Source organism: Plodia interpunctella, chromosome 5 (genome assembly GCF_027563975.2).
Source record: "Plodia interpunctella isolate USDA-ARS_2022_Savannah chromosome 5, ilPloInte3.2, whole genome shotgun sequence".
NCBI classification, from domain to species: domain Eukaryota; kingdom Metazoa; phylum Arthropoda; class Insecta; order Lepidoptera; family Pyralidae; genus Plodia; species Plodia interpunctella.
The window spans coordinates 3,428,986-3,444,648 of record NC_071298.1 but is presented as its reverse complement, the minus strand read 5'-3'; the positions used below and the strand labels follow the sequence as shown (position 1 = coordinate 3,444,648).

The following is a 15,663-nucleotide window of genomic DNA, read 5'->3' as shown; positions in this document are numbered from 1 at the left end:
GCGATAGTGAAAATAATAAGTAGACATGTTTTAACTATTTTGTGAAAACAGGGTGATTCAAAAAACCAAATTACTTTGATTAGCGTAGAAAATGGAAATTTTGTCGCCCAGTATGGTAACTACATACTCGGTATGTACTCAGTTTTTAGGCGCCGGATTGTTTGGGAAGAAACAGGGAAAACACTGGGTGTAAACCCATCTCCTTGGCATAGCATCGATCATATGAGGATGTTACAGTTTGGGTTTTGTGTGGATATTAAAATCCTAAACATGCAACATGGGTTTTTATTACTATATGGTAACTACATAATCCTTACATTTTATTTAGTACGGCTTTCACCAAAAGATGTGTGATTCTTGAGGAAGATGTTTATTTATTACGCTTTTACCCGAACGAATATTATGCGATACGGGCCGCTACAGCTACTACGCTTGGTTTACTTAAAAAAATATATTTATCTGTAATATCTACTTTATACCACCACTACACGACGCTCATCAATCACATGTCGGAATCTGTATGTAGGACGCTCTTAGAGGGCATTCACTCGAGGGTCTTAATGCTAATTAGATACGAAGATTAGCCCAAAGCGATCCAGTGCTGTCCGTGGTCAGCCAAGCGCAATCGAACATCAGAACCGCGAACACGATGGCCCGAGGTGGACGCGCCGTGCCACCAGCCACGCACCAGACCACGGGACTATTCCCTCGTCTGCTCTGCCTTTACGCACATCTCGCAGTTGCCGCAGCCTCCGACTACGGCATCCCTATCGAAATAAAACTCTGGGACACCGGCCGCACACCCCTCGCTCATATGGTAGATGTCACGAACGGTTTTGGTTTAAAAGTGCTCGCGGAACACAACTTTTTGAATGATAATAACATAGCCTTCTCACCTTATGGCCTAATGGGCATACTAGTGGCGCTGTTTGAGGGGGTTGACGGGGAATCCTCGTACCAGATCCAGCGTGCGATGCAGCTGCCGTGGAATCGGAACGTCATGAGGATAGGTTTTAGGGATATACATCGCACTTTAAAAGTAAGTTAATATGGGTATTAAAACTATGTTATGTTCATATATGTACCTTTTTGGTGAAATAAAGAATTATTTATTCGGTATTATTAATGGGTAGGCCTACCTCCGATGGTATCTTTATCCTTACATCTAACTATACCTACTATTATTATAAAAAGTAAGCGTTTGTGACTTTGTGAGTTTGTATATTTGAGGCGGCTTCTATAGGCTATATTTTATCTCTAAATTTCCACGGAATTGAAGTTCGGGCAACATCTATTATAAAATAAAGTCCTCAGCTGCGTCTGTCGACTGTTCGACAAAACTACTGCACAGCTTTTCATACGGTTTTCACTAACCAATAATGTAAAATACGGAAGATTTAGGTGGTATAATTAATTATGTTTTATACCGCTTGTGTAATATAAATTTGATACCTCTAAACGTACAGATAATAAAGTGATCCCTATAAAGTACTTAGTCGTTTTTTCTTTTGAGGTAATGTAACGGTACCCTAAAAAATTACATTTGGGTGATATAAAATATACAACACACATTGTCAATTTTATAAAACATATGAAGCCCCCAAAGATTTACTTGTCCAGTAACCCAATTAAACTCGTATTGTTCCAACTTAATTAGCATGCTATAACAATGGCTGTTTACGTGAATAGGTCAAATTATTACTCAATATAAGTATACCTCTATACAGCATCCGCATAATTTATGGACCCTCCAACTCATATGTCACAGTGAAACATCTAATAATATTTTTACTAAAATCTGATAACATAATGGTACGATGACAATTAAATAATAACTTATACATAATGATTTCGTTACTTTTTAATAATAAAAAACAAGGAGTGTTAACTAGTCTAGTCTATATTTGGTACTGTAATGTATGTATGTACGTCTTGTTTTGTCCCACTTTTCATATTTTTTATTATTTATAACACTGAATGCTTTCTAAAGAACAATGATAGAATAGCATTACAATTTGCTTGATCTGTAACTAAAGGTTTGGAAAATGAATAGAGTCAGGAACTACAGCTTTGTACTTGTTATATGCCGTAATGATATAACTTCCGTCCGTCGCTTTACAAACACACCGCTAAAACAAATATTTACAAAAATAAATATCTCATATTTATATATTACTTTAGTTTATTTAAAAACATTTAGTAACTTTGGACTCAACTGATAAAACGTGTACCTATGCAGCAGGGTACGGTGATGATAATTAATAGGACTAATTTATATTAAATTTCAGAAAAAATAAAATACGGTTTTAAAATGTTTCAGACCTATTTTGTACCAGAAGAAGGATTCTTGGCGGGATTAGCATTAAATAATGAAAATGTTACATTTAATGATAATTACAAGAAAGTATTGCGGTTTTACGGTTTCGACCTCGAAGGCGATCAATTGCCTACTTTTCCTCCGGGAACCAACAGCACAAACGAAACTACCACTGCATCCACAGGCACGGCTGATGGAACGACAGCAATGAGACCAGAAGCTGCTACAACAGGAACGCCCGCCACAGAGGCAGGCCCCACTCGTGAAGAGGGAACTACAGTTCCAACGAGAGAAGAAACAACTACCAATCCTAATGCGGAGACTATAAATGACGTTGATGTCCGAATTCCTGAAACTTCTACTGCTAGCGCGGCCGCGTCTAATGCTGAAAGTACTCCAACCACAAACACTGTTTATCAGACAACAACACAAACTCCTACCACTGAAACGGCAATAATATCGACAATAACTACCAATGCCGATGTTCCCACAGCGGCTATGACTTCAACTTCAGCTCTAGTTACAGAATCAACTGTTTCACAGACTGCATCTTCTACTGTAACACCAACAGATGAGCCTACATCGAATAATGAAGTGGATTCTATGACCACGCGCGAATCAAGCGTGCCCTCATCGACTATGACTGATGCAGCCACTTCTACAACAACAACTATCAGTGATACAACACCAACAGAAAGTTCGATACTGACAATGGTTACTGAGACTTCGACTGACGGTATGTCCGCAACTGAAACCGTGGATTCAACTACAATCACTGAATCTACAATAGAGAGTCTTGAAAGACGTAAAAGATCGATCGTGGACTTTATATTTACGAATCCACCATATATCGACGACTATTTGGTTTATAAGTCATACAATGTTGACGCTGGGTTGCAACCAATAAATTTTGATGATGAAAAGATGTTCCTTGCAAATGGTTTAAGAAATGTACAGGTAAATAATTAAGTTTGTAATATTAAGCTTCCTATAATAATATAACTAAATAAAAAATCTGAAGGACTGACTCACAGAAAGAGGACAAACTCAATCAATCTGATTCATGGACGCCTGTATTAGCATATATTTCGCTACACTAAACTCACTACGAAGCGGTCTATACATAGACCAGTTATGCTAATACAAAAGAGCAATAAGAATATGTGAAATGATTTAGCCTGATGATAACAACCGTTATCTTGATTTCTTAAATAGGTAGTAACTGTTAACTGAAAACATAATTTTTATGGTATATAGTAAGGGAAACGGCGAAATAATATGCAGCACAGACATCTCAATCACATTTAATAATAATAGTAAATAGATACCTAACTAAAGAGATATGAAAAAATTTTTTAACTCAGGTAACATACATGCACTACGACACGATTCTGGAGCACGCATACCTACCACACTTGGAAGCTTCGGCCCTGCGTCTTCCTTTGGACAGCGACCGATACTACTTACTGGTGGTGCTGCCGTCGAGGGGCGGAGTCCCTGAACTGGGGCGACTGCTGTCGCGGATGGCTCGGGAGTCAGACCTCTCAGATGTTTACGAGGCGCTTAGGCCGCGCCGTGTTCGTGCCATAGTACCCAGCTTTACCGTGAAAGGACACGTCACTCTCACCACGGACTTGCAAAAGGTAGGCTAATTATTACATTGTCTAATGCGGGCTATAAATTATCGCAAAACAGTCGAACTTCAGAGCAGATTCGACATACATTGCTGGTTTTCATAAATAAAAGCTCTCATACAAACTACCAATGTTTATACATTCGCGACGGCATCTGTCTGAGTTTGTCGTTAGTATGTAGTCGGCATAATATGTGGGTGTATGGAATTGCTACCTAGTCATTTCATCATAGGTAGATGCATAACATATTTAAATGTACATAAAATTATATGTATGCAGGTACCCGCAGACCAATTTTATTACTGAAATAATAATCTACTTAACAGCACGTGACCATTAAGATTTACCAATTTGACTTGGATATTTTAGCTTGACTAATGTGGTGTAACTATATCAGCCAGGATCAAGGACTGAATGTGCATTCAGACGGAAAACACGACCCTGTGATTTTCTAATATCTTAGTGATAGGCACGCACGATAACTAGTTCGGTTATCAATAACAAAGGGGCGCATTTAAGTACCTAAGTACGAAGAAGTACGCAGCGACCTTTCAGCCCAGATCAAAGTAGTAGTGTACGTTTCTGTTTGAAAATCATGCACGCCATTTTTACATTTAGCAACAAAACTGTATGCTCCCTACTACATTATGTCTTCGCAAACCCTTTCGCGTCATGGTACGCCTACGATCTTAAGCTTGCGGCTCTCTGATATCATCTCTCTCTCTCGTCTGAGTATTTCCCCTGTTTCTTCCTCTACTAATAAGCGCCGGAGACCAGGGACCGCCCTCCCTACTTTTTATTCTCCACTTTGTACGGTCTTCAGGATTCTTAGTTAGCATAATATTGACACGCAAATCTCCCGACGACGCCAGCACCTTTTGGGCTTTCCCCTTCGGCCAGCTTTTTGCGTCCCATCCTGATGTATATTTTTACTTCGGTATTTTATTCTGCAGCTGGGCGTTCGGGACGTGTTCGAACCTCGCCAGCGGGACTTCACGCCCATGACGCGCCAGCCGGGGGTATACGTGCGGAGTATAGAGCAAGCTGTCTCCGTGGCCATCCGCAAATACCGCCCCGACGATCAGAAGAAGAACCGTAAGTGACAAATATCCAACTTTTATAAGTTTAGAAAAGTTGGATATTTATTTTATAGTAAGTTACTTAACTTTACTATAAAATAAAAAACCAGAATGAAACTATACTTAACTTTACTATAAAATAAAAAACCAGAATGAAACTCGGTGCTCGGTCAAGCATTGAAATTGTGAGAACTATAAATGTATTTTTTATGTTATAGTTACTTAGGTAGATTTATTTAGATATAATAGCTCATCCTGTATGTGCAGCAAAAAGAAGCGCACAATCTAAAATCAGAATATGCGAACAAAAGACGTGTAAGTTAGTTGCCAAAAATAAGATAATTTAACATATCCATTGTTCTCGAAGCGGTTTTTAGCCGAAGCGACGGAGCTTGGGCCCTGTGGTTCCGGTGTGATCCACTTAATTACATGGTTCGGCTGTCCAGCGAGGGTCAGTGTCTGCGGTATAGACCACTATCGTCTCGGTCATTGGGTCTATCCGCAATACATTTTATTGAAACAATAATTTAATAACAATCATGTGATTACACACATATGAGATGATTTAACAATCACATTCGCATGGCACCTCGATGTTTGACGCTATGTTGCTCGTCATGGACCGTCGCTCGCTTCGCCGGAAAATCCTTGAGTGTCATTGACGCGCTCCGAAAATTTTACAAAATTGATTTTCCACAATTAATTCCATTGGACACCATGAAGGACGAACCATATCTTTAATCTACCTACATCGCGATTACGGAAATGCGCTGTACCTAATTTGATGCAGTAATCCAGTTGCATATTACCTTCACAATGCGCATTCTCGGATGGTAATTAGCCGCGACAGACAGAACTGACAGATAGACAAAAATGTTTTGTCCTCGTTTTCCAGTCGCGGGAATGAGATAATTACCAAAATAGTGCAAAACTGAGGTGCTAAGTGGCGAGTGCGCTGCGCCGGCTATTGTCTGCCTATGTTGCGCAACACGGCGACACGCGCTTTTGCGTCCATTGACGCGAATTTACTCTCGCTTGCTGCACAAGTACACAAAAATAAGAATTGCTGAGAATCAGGGCTTTATATTTTTTAAACTCGTAAATAAAGACTGTCGGTGTTCGCCTAGTAGCATGTAAAAAAATAAAATAAAAGCACAGTATAATAAAAAGCATCACCTCTGGGCACTGAAGCCATGGCCATTGTCTACTTTGATTGTCATTTGTACAAATCTTTCAGACCCGAACCTCACAGCAAGTATTAACTACCACTGCTTGAGGTGCAGAAATTATTTGTGCACTTTTTTATTTTGTGTAATCATAACGGCGCACAATTGTTAGGGAAATCGCCCCTAGCCTAGGTATTGACATGCGCGACCTAAATGCCTAATCGCGAGAACAAAAATTATGATTCGCATACAGTCTTTTTCAATTACACAAATGAGTATAACTGGTAAAATTACCGAATGATTGTTTCCTGTCGGTGCAGTCGCTCATTTATTTCAGCGATTATGATAAACATCGGTCTCATTCAATAGACAAGGCCGTATTTCATATGACATAGGAGACAACAGCCAAAAAAATTGGGATATTTTTAATCTGCAATGTACCTACCTAATATTGCATTTCTATATGGTGTCCAAACTACATACATAAATCAAAAGCATTATTCGTTGCAGGGACTGGAATTAGTCAAATTCGCGCAAACAGTAAAAACAAAGTGCAAATAGCAATTTCCCACAAACTGAATGAAAATTTGCCGAAAAGGATTTTATACTAGGTACCTATAGCAATAGCCAGAGTTGGGTGCCCACGGTGGGCTACATAGATTAGTTAAATATTTCTTTTATCTACGGTGGGCTTGCTCAATACATTTATAATTTGATTAAATAGTAGTATAGTGATCTGATGATCACAAACCAATTTTTTTTTCACGAACGTTCCAGTATGGTTTGGTTGAGTGTTCACGTCTTTGTCGGATACGGCGTAGACGGAGCATATTCGCGAGACTGGAAACCCATGTTTAGCTTAGCTTTGCTTAATGTCAGTGTGCGCCGCACACCTTTATGTGTAATCCATTTTTTTATTATAGCCTGTTTTTGTGTGCCAACTGCCACTACTGAGCAAAGGCCTCCCTTCTTTTTTTCAAGAATGGTTGCAGCTGGCTACAACCCTCTCAGAAAATCACCACTATCCAATTTATTAAAAGTAAAACTGAACATAATTCCGCAGGTTACGTGCACAACCGGCAGCCGGTCCGGTTCCTGGCCACATACCCGTTCCTGTACTTCGTGATGGACAGCAGCATTCATGTGGCGCTCATGGCCGGCAAGATGGTCGACCCGCTCAATAACAGAATATTATAGTTGTACATAACAAAATTTTGTTTTTAATTTAAGATTTCCTACAACTGGAGCGCATACAAACGGTGTTAGTAATTTTATACACGTCTTCCAATTTAACGATTATGATGTTCATTGTCATTTATAGTTCTCCGTTAGAAGTGAGTTGATAACTTTTTAAATTCAGACATCAAAAACTTGTTGCAACACTGTATAATGCCGGCTCCACAGTGTCGTCGAACAGTTTGGCAAACTTTGGCGGATTCAGTATATACATTGCTGGTTTTTCATTGCGGTAAATCAAATCACTCGTACTTACTACGCAATGTTCACGCTTTCGCATCGGCATGTGTAGAGTTCGAAGTCGGTGTGGAGCTGGAATGATATTGTATTTAATAGGTAAATAGTACTGAGCGGCCCATCCCGGCTTCACTAAAGTAAAAACATTAAATTACGCCTAATCCTTAGGAATCCACATATCTATTAATGAAAATCCATGCATGTCGTTTGAGTCTATCGCGAATAGACAGGCAAGACAGACGCGGCAGAGGACTGTGTTATGTGGCAGGATATATATATCATTCTCTCTAGTCAAAAACTAAAAATAAAAGAGGATATGAGATTTTTTTATGTTTATTTTACATTACACTTTTACTTCGCCCTCTTGGACTTGATCTTTCTCAGGTAGAACTCCAGCTCCTTACCCTCGAGCACGTACCCGTCAGAGCGGCCGCACTGGCCGGGCCGACTTGACACGCATGCTGAAATAAAAACAACATTACTCTATCTGCACTATGGAACACTATCATGGGTTATGTACAGCTGGAATCAGAGTAACTATGACAGTGCATCATCTAACTGCTAGACTGTTCCCAAAACGGTCACAATCCATTACTGCAGTTTCAAAACTTCTTAATTTCATCATTTGAGCATGAATTAATAAAAAAATTATAATAATAAATAATGAGAATGCAAGCCGAACACGAAATATTTAGAGATCAAGATGCTCCAGATTTTAGACAGAATCAATTCCTAACCAAAACAAAATTTCAAGATCCATCCATCATAATATAAATTGTTCATGAAGAGTAACAGTACCATTCACCATTCAACAAATTCTTTGAAACTCACAAGAAAACACACAACAGATACCATACCATACATACCTAATAAACGACCAGTGTGGAATTGTTCTTCAAGAGCGGCTTCTACTTTGGAAAGGCGCTGCCTTGATACATATTTCTTTGCGGTCTTCTTACTGCGCTTTTTGTTGATGATAGCATCCTCTGCCTCAGTCTGTATTTAAAATATTGAACAATAAACATAGTGTAAAACAAAAATATTACTCATTTACTATATGAAAAGTGTTTCAGGTCCTGCAAAATAATCACCTACATTCATATGACACGCAAAAAATTTCATCATTTTTACATACATAATTAGATTTTTTTAAAGAAATATGCAAGCATTTTTGTTATATTCCCATAGTACATATGTATGGCTCTCAGAGCATTTCATCCGTCCACGAATTTTCATCCACTCATTTCACTCATGAATACATCAATTTTCTTGAAGAAAGAAATAATTTAGTTTAGGACAATGTCTCAGATTGCTATTTGTCATTTTATTTTCAAGAAAAGAAGTTCCAGGTAACCACTCAATGTCCCTTATGCTTAGTGTACAATATATTTTTGTAACATTTGTAGTGGATTATTGTTCACGGTCACATACGTTTAAGTAGATCCATAAAATGTGTGAAGACACAATCAACATTTCAATGTTTTATAATACTGGGCTTACTGGAATTAGGTACACAAGTCTGCAAGGGCAAGCTATTGGGTACCTATGTAATAATAGAAATATTTATTAAAAATATCAGTTATCTTAATAAACTCACCAATTTTGCTCCCTTCTTCCTGCCAAGTGGTAAGAGATAGTGGGACTCATACCACTGCCTGAATGGTGTGGCATCAACCACAACAATAGCATTCTTTACCAGAGTCTTGGTACGCACCAACTCATTGTTAGAGGCATTGTATACTACATCAATGATGCGGGTCTTACGAGTGGCACCTGAAAGAAATAATAAAATATGTCATTACATATTTTCATATAATTGCATTCAATTCAAGCATTAAATATATAAAGCCTCTAATTTTCAAAATTGATGGCATAAATGAGTCTGAAGCTTGAATAAATTAAAATAGAACATTAGGCTTTAAGAATACCTATTCAATATTAAAAAGTGTCATTTCAAGTACAGAGACCACAGGATAACAAATTATATTGTATAGTTACTTACATTCTGAACCCCATGCGAAGTTTCCAGTATCCAATCGCAGAGCGCGATATTTAGTATTGCCCCCACGGGAGCGAACCAAGTGGATGCGCTGAGAACCAAGCTAGAATAGGAAAATACAAATAGGAATGAGTTCTAACCTACAAACAATGCACATGCAATGTTTTGATTGCCTTACTATAATAAACAACTATTAGCACGATTTCTACTTATTATATATTTATACATTATAATATCTATATGATCCGTATATTTAATGAACCGATAAGTAGTTAGTACCTACCTCTTAAAAAGTAAAATTTTTAAGAGGTTAGGATCAGGACTTGGCTTATGAATTACCTTGGTGTTAGCAGCAGGGCGCCCTAACTCGTACTTCCTCTTCTTGCGGATGGGAGCGCGTTTGCCTCCCGTAGCCCTCCGCTTATGCCAATGATCACGGCTAATACCTGTGTATCAAGAGTCACATCACTTCACAGTAAATACCAAATACAACACTGTCACTATTACACATAGTACAAAAATAATGAACTTTCTGGCTTAAATAATAAAAAAATACAACATTTTACTTTTAGATCTCACGAAATAATTGTACAGTAAATAGATTTATACGGATTTAACAAATTCAAGAAAAAGAGAAACACTCACCCATCTTTTGGCTGAGCTGAAAAGGAAAAGATTTTTGACAAACGTCACGTCAATCAAAAACGTTCAAAAATCATTTGCCTGCAGGCTAACCGGCTGCCAGCTAGTCTATGGCAATTAGCACGGTCGCACACATTAGTTTTCCTAATCCGGAATGCGAATCAGGAATTCTAAATCCTGAATGCGCTCGTTTGCAAAATGTTCATAAAGCCACACATGTTTACTTACTTTTTTGAAATAACTACACTAGTTGTTCGCCGCGAACTTAGACCTCGCGAACACATTTTTTTTTACAAAATTGTGAATATTTCAAAAATGACTGAACCAATTTTGATGCCCCACAAAGCCTGTATGAAAAAAATACATGTATGAAGTCCATTAATAATTATATGAATCCATTAATAATACAGTGAGGCGAATCCCATAGTTTTCGAAGTTTTTTATGTTATGGAAAACGATTTTTCCCAATATTTCGGCACCCGAATGTAGCATATTCGGGTGCCGAAATATTGGGATTGTTGTTGTATATTTTCACAAACGAATGCTTACATAATGAAAGTACTCTAAAATTCGACATAGCAAAAGGCGGCAAGCTTTTGTGTACAGCTAACTACAGTGCTGTACTCTGGCGGGATAAATGTGCAGTAAAACTCACTATTTTTGGACGAAAGTAGAACTGTCTGCAGCTGTCAGACAATCAACATAATCATAGACAAAAGAGTTTCATCAATGAATGCGTGCGTGCGTGTTTTGCGTTCTCTCCCGGTAATAATTTACAGTGAAATTGTGTGATTAATTGTAATTTCATTTATATCTGTATGTAGAAATAAGATCAGTTATAATGTCAACCGATTTTTACATTCGCTACTATGTCGGACACAAAGGAAAATTTGGACATGAATTTCTCGAGTTTGAATTCCGCCCCGATGGAAAGCTACGCTACGCTAACAATTCAAATTATAAAAATGATACTATGATTCGCAAAGAAGCTTATGTACATCCATGTGTCATGGAAGAGCTAAAAAGAATTATTTTGGACTCTGAAATAATGCATGAAGATGACCGTTTATGGCCACAACCAGATCGTGTTGGTAGACAAGTTAGTATTTCAGTAGTCCCCTTATTTTTTAACATTATTGAAACATAGCATATTTATACATGCAAATTTAACTTCTTTATTTTTTATCGCAACATATTCACTCATCACCCGCATAAAAATGTAAACAGTTGCAAATGCTAACCACATTTTATTCAGGGCTTGGAATACCAAAGAACAATATGAATATTGTTATCAATTTTAACTTAATTGGTATAAAGTTAAAATTCCTAGTGCGAGTTTGGTGTTTTTTTGTTCTATAATTTCTTCATTTGATTTATAGTATTAGCTAAGTATTTAATCGGACATGCTTCAGAGAACAATGAAAATTAACAACATTTTTTTGTCATCTCTATACATACCTAATAAATAGACCATACTATTTGGAGAGATTGGTTGATAAACACCCAGTGTTGCCAGCCTATAGAAGACAGTGCTCTTATTTATTTTCTTCACGTTCTTTACAAACTGTATGCAAACTGAATTTTGTATTCTTGTCAGATGTTACATTAAGTATTTTAATTTATTTTACAGGAGTTGGAAATTGTTATTGGAGAAGAGCATATTTCATTTACTACTTCCAAAACGGGATCATTAGTGGATGTCAATCAATCTAGGGACCCAGAAGGCCTCCGTTGTTTCTACTATCTGGTCCAAGATCTCAAGTGTCTTGTGTTTTCTCTCATCGGACTTCACTTTAAGATTAAGCCTATATAATAAGACTTATTTTGTAATAATAAATAATGTCATTAACTTATATTTCCTTGTTTTAATAAAACCACGAGTGTACTAACAAAGCTCATTACATACACACTAAAAATAAATATAAATGGCTGTCGATGATCTATACATCATAAACTGCATCTTGCTTGTGCTCCCACATGCATCAGTCCCCTAGTCTCCATCCGAATTATAAAGGCCGATACACACCTAGTGCATAACGCGTTGCATTGTTTGTATGATTGAAATATTACAATTATTTCAATCATACAAACAATGCGCAGGCATTACTTAGGTGGTGTGGCGCCGCCGGCTTTAAGTGGTCCACCAAGTTCACCGCAGCTGGCCTATTATTAAATTCGAAATAAAACCCCTTCTATGGGAGAAGGGGTTTTATGTCGCAAAACTGGGTATTCCTTTACTGTCCATCTAAAATTTTCTAAAGTAAATATAAGTAAAGTGCTTTAAAAAATCATCGAATCTACGAAGAGTTTACTGGTCTCTTTTTAAAAGTATAACAATGGAATTAGTAGGTACTCCGTACAACGAAGTACTTACTAAATCCATGGATTTAACAGCATGATAAATAAATAAGTAGAGATAGAAAGCAATGCGTACATGTCGTTCGATTATATATTAAGATCGAAGTTCTTTGATACATATAGATCTGATGGCAGGCAGGCCGTGTACCGAGTAATCTCTTCTGAGTGGTAGTATATAGTGTAAAAAAAGAAAGCATTATTTTTCTTGTTCTTTGAGTATGAGCTATGGTATTCTAGATCTTTGGGCACTACCCCATTGATTTCGAAAGGGCCTCGCGTGCGGCCCAGCCTCTACCCTAGCTACCAACTGAAACTCACGCCGCGTCCGGCGCCCCCAGAGTAGGGGTATGCCCTGAATGAAATGAATGACCATAAAACGGCGATGTGTCACCAGAGGATGTAAATGTGTGGTAGATCCAGTCAAGTGGGTCGCTCGCTACAAAAGAAAATACTTTAAATAATGCTGTGCCCATACTTATCGCGAACATTGTTGCGATAAACTAAGCAATGTATACAACAAAGGTGAAGGCACAGCATTTAAAAATAATAGAACTTATTTTTTTCATAACTTTATCAATACAATATATGAAAGCCTTGGTACAATATATTTAATAAATATATATAATTGTATGCATTATATTTTCTAAACTTATGAATAAAATATCATATAAAAGAAAATTATATCGTGTTGATGCGTTGTGTTATGTATGATGGAACGTTTCAAATAGTATTTATGTTTGTATATAGTATAGCTTTGCGCGTTGCGCGCGCACAGCATCTGCTCGATGCTCGACCGACCGATTATGGCGGACAGGCAGTGAAGAATGATTGCCGTCTTTTCTAAATCGGAGAATATCGACAACAGCCAATGGCATAAACCGGGTTTTTTGTAAAAATTGTACATTGTAAATAGTTCTGTGTACATATAGTAATTATATTTGTGCTCGTTTTTGTTTAGAATTTGTGTGAATAGTGTATTATTTTGAGTGTTTATTCAGTTCAGTTTTCGACGCCGACAAACCGAAACCTTGAAGATAGATATTGAAGAATACATTAAATCGAACGTCTGAATCCAAAAATCCTTTAACTTTCATTTGAAAACCAATATTGGTATCTTTCTACACCTTTGTTTCGATCCGTCAAGAAATCTACCGTATCTACTTGCAATATTTTGGTTTTCATTAGCGGCTGTCATCGTGTTTCGATAAAACTATTAACTGCCATTTCAAAGACAAAAAGACTGCTGTTGTCGCTAAATGGCTTTGATGTTTACTATGCATTTATCGTAAATAGTCTATTTGATGATGTGAATCGATTTTACTTCGTATTTGGCTGTTTGAGAAGTGTCGTTGGTAACAAAGGCGTCGAGAAATTGCTTGTAATTATCAAGGATTGAAGTGAAGTGGAACTGAATGCTCGAACCTCACGGTAGCCCAATGAAGTGGCCGGGCTCGGGAGCGGAAGAAGATGCGGGTGAAGCAGGGTTGCAGAGCACGCGCGCCTCGCAAGCTCGCACCCAGGACGATGTCGCTGTTCATTATGTATTCCAGCGAGAACCCCAAGAGGGCGAATTGGCCTCGCTAGCACCCAAACAACGCTGGGCAGTCGGCGATGACTCTGTGAATGAGGTTTGTTACTGAATCCCCAATTCTTTTGACAGATGCCTTAAATCTAATACATCTACCTATTCATTGACATGATTCATATAACCTATAAGTTACTGACATTTATGTTGTATGAAAACAATAAACAATTTTCTGATAAGAAATGACTTGATAGGCATTCTTCATAATGCATCTTCAAGCTTTAGCAAATTGTAATAATGTAATGTTGCCCCAAGCAAACCTTGGTATCTGACATTATTAATTTCATTGTTCAATCTTTACATGTGTTGTGTCATGCCTATGTGTGTTTTCTAGATGGGAACCTAAACTATGAGGACATTGTACTCTCTCATTTCAACAAAAACATAGTTCTCAAATTGATTCAGTATCCTCACATCGTCTAAAATCTAATGTTAATGATAATTTCTACACCACATACATATTACTTAGTTGTGATATCTACCTACTTCATTGTAATTAATAGTACTCTCTTGTTGTAAATAAAAACTTTATTTATTTGTATGGGTAGATGGGATGAATTATGTTTTAGTGTTTAAAAATTTGGATTTAGTACAAATGACAACAATTTTTCGAAATAATAATAATAAATCTTCTTTTCCAGAATCAAGATAAATGGAAAAATCCCACACCAATTGCAATGAATAATATGCACCAACAAGGTTCTGCTGTACAGTTAAAGAATTCTCAAACCCAACAACAGTTTATCAATCAAGCCATAGCTTCTTCGGTTGGCACTCTGGCTATCAACCCATCAGTTATTGGGAGTCACCCAGCACATTTAACTACTAATATGGTCCACACACAATTAGCGCCATTGCAAAATCATACTCTGGGAAACAGTGCTATGATGCTACCACCATTGCAAGGCATGCAGAATGCCCCACAATTAGGACAACAAGGGCTATATGATATGCACCAACATCATGGCAATCCAATGCCTACTATGAATGGCATAGGCAAGAGTGAACATCTGATGTATTTGGGCCAACCTGGAATGCTTGCACCGGGGACGAACCAGTTCCTGCAGCAAGGACAAAACCAGCTAGGCCTCACACCAGTCGCTGCCATAAGAAATCAGGTAAGATTTAATGTTCTTACAGGTATCTGTTGCTTTATGTGGTGTTATATCAAGTCTGTGTAATATGTATGCAACATTATAAAATTAATTGGAGGTATGTATCAAGATATTGGTGTGTTTCAATGTGCAACAGATAATGTAACTGGCGTATAAAAATTGTGTTAGCAGGGATCATAACATAATGGTCATATATTAAAAATAAACATACAAAATAGCAATGTTAAGAACTCTATTTGTTTGTCCTATTTTTAGAAATTTCAATCAATCTATGGCTGGATGTTCTGTTTTAGAT

General features: G+C 37.5%; 4 protein-coding genes across 9 annotated transcripts in view; 3 read left to right on the top strand and 1 right to left on the bottom strand.

The window, feature by feature from the left end:
• Positions 1–631: 631 nt before the first annotated feature.
• Spn85F (Serpin 85F) lies at positions 632–7,408 on the top strand. The gene is made up of 5 exons (XM_053745796.1): positions 632–1,039; positions 2,321–3,274; positions 3,682–3,960; positions 4,905–5,046; positions 7,260–7,408. The coding sequence occupies exons 1-5, from the start codon at positions 650–652 to the stop codon at positions 7,391–7,393; spliced, it is 1,899 nt and encodes a 632-aa protein (XP_053601771.1). The 5' UTR covers positions 632–649; the 3' UTR covers positions 7,394–7,408.
• Positions 7,409–7,986: 578 nt separating this feature from the next.
• RpS8 (Ribosomal protein S8) lies at positions 7,987–10,453 on the bottom strand. Its single transcript, XM_053745814.1, has 6 exons — positions 10,314–10,453; positions 10,008–10,114; positions 9,672–9,771; positions 9,267–9,442; positions 8,536–8,665; positions 7,987–8,130 (listed from the first exon to the last, which is right to left on the bottom strand). Exons 1-6 carry the CDS (start codon positions 10,315–10,317, stop codon positions 8,021–8,023), a joined length of 627 nt encoding a protein of 208 aa, XP_053601789.1. The 5' UTR covers positions 10,318–10,453; the 3' UTR covers positions 7,987–8,020.
• A 566-nt stretch (positions 10,454–11,019) lies between these two features.
• mago (mago nashi) lies at positions 11,020–12,165 on the top strand. Its single transcript, XM_053745818.1, has 2 exons — positions 11,020–11,409; positions 11,941–12,165. Exons 1-2 carry the CDS (start codon positions 11,152–11,154, stop codon positions 12,121–12,123), a joined length of 441 nt encoding a protein of 146 aa, XP_053601793.1. The 5' UTR covers positions 11,020–11,151; the 3' UTR covers positions 12,124–12,165.
• Positions 12,166–13,427: 1,262 nt separating this feature from the next.
• Positions 13,428–15,663, top strand: part of pum (pumilio) — a 62,627-nt gene continuing 60,391 nt past the window's right edge. For 5 of the 6 annotated variants that reach the window (XM_053745783.2, XM_053745786.2, XM_053745784.2 and 2 more), the window contains exons 1-2: positions 13,428–14,296; positions 14,895–15,371. In XM_053745783.2, coding sequence (XP_053601758.1) covers positions 14,081–14,296; positions 14,895–15,371 — 693 coding nt within the window. In that variant the 5' untranslated portion in view covers positions 13,428–14,080. The remainder of the gene's footprint in view (positions 14,297–14,894; positions 15,372–15,663) is intronic. The other variant, XM_053745787.2, reaches the window with a different exon arrangement.

Excerpts from the sequence above, each read along its gene's own strand:
- Spn85F (XM_053745796.1), top strand. The coding sequence starts at position 650 with ATGGCCCGAGGTGGACGCGCCGTGCCACCAGCCACGCACCAGACCACG. Across the intron at positions 3,275-3,681 it reads ATGGTTTAAGAAATGTACAG|GTAACATACATGCACTACGA; the intron begins GTAAATAATTAA and ends TTTTTAACTCAG. Across the intron at positions 3,961-4,904 it reads TCACCACGGACTTGCAAAAG|CTGGGCGTTCGGGACGTGTT; the intron begins GTAGGCTAATTA and ends TTTATTCTGCAG.
- RpS8 (XM_053745814.1), bottom strand. Across the intron at positions 9,772-10,007 it reads GCCCTGCTGCTAACACCAAG|CTTGGTTCTCAGCGCATCCA; the intron begins GTAATTCATAAG and ends TTCCTATTCTAG. Across the intron at positions 9,443-9,671 it reads CTTCGCATGGGGTTCAGAAT|GTGCCACTCGTAAGACCCGC; the intron begins GTAAGTAACTAT and ends TATTTCTTTCAG.
- mago (XM_053745818.1), top strand. The coding sequence starts at position 11,152 with ATGTCAACCGATTTTTACATTCGCTACTATGTCGGACACAAAGGAAAA. Across the intron at positions 11,410-11,940 it reads CAGATCGTGTTGGTAGACAA|GAGTTGGAAATTGTTATTGG; the intron begins GTTAGTATTTCA and ends TTTATTTTACAG.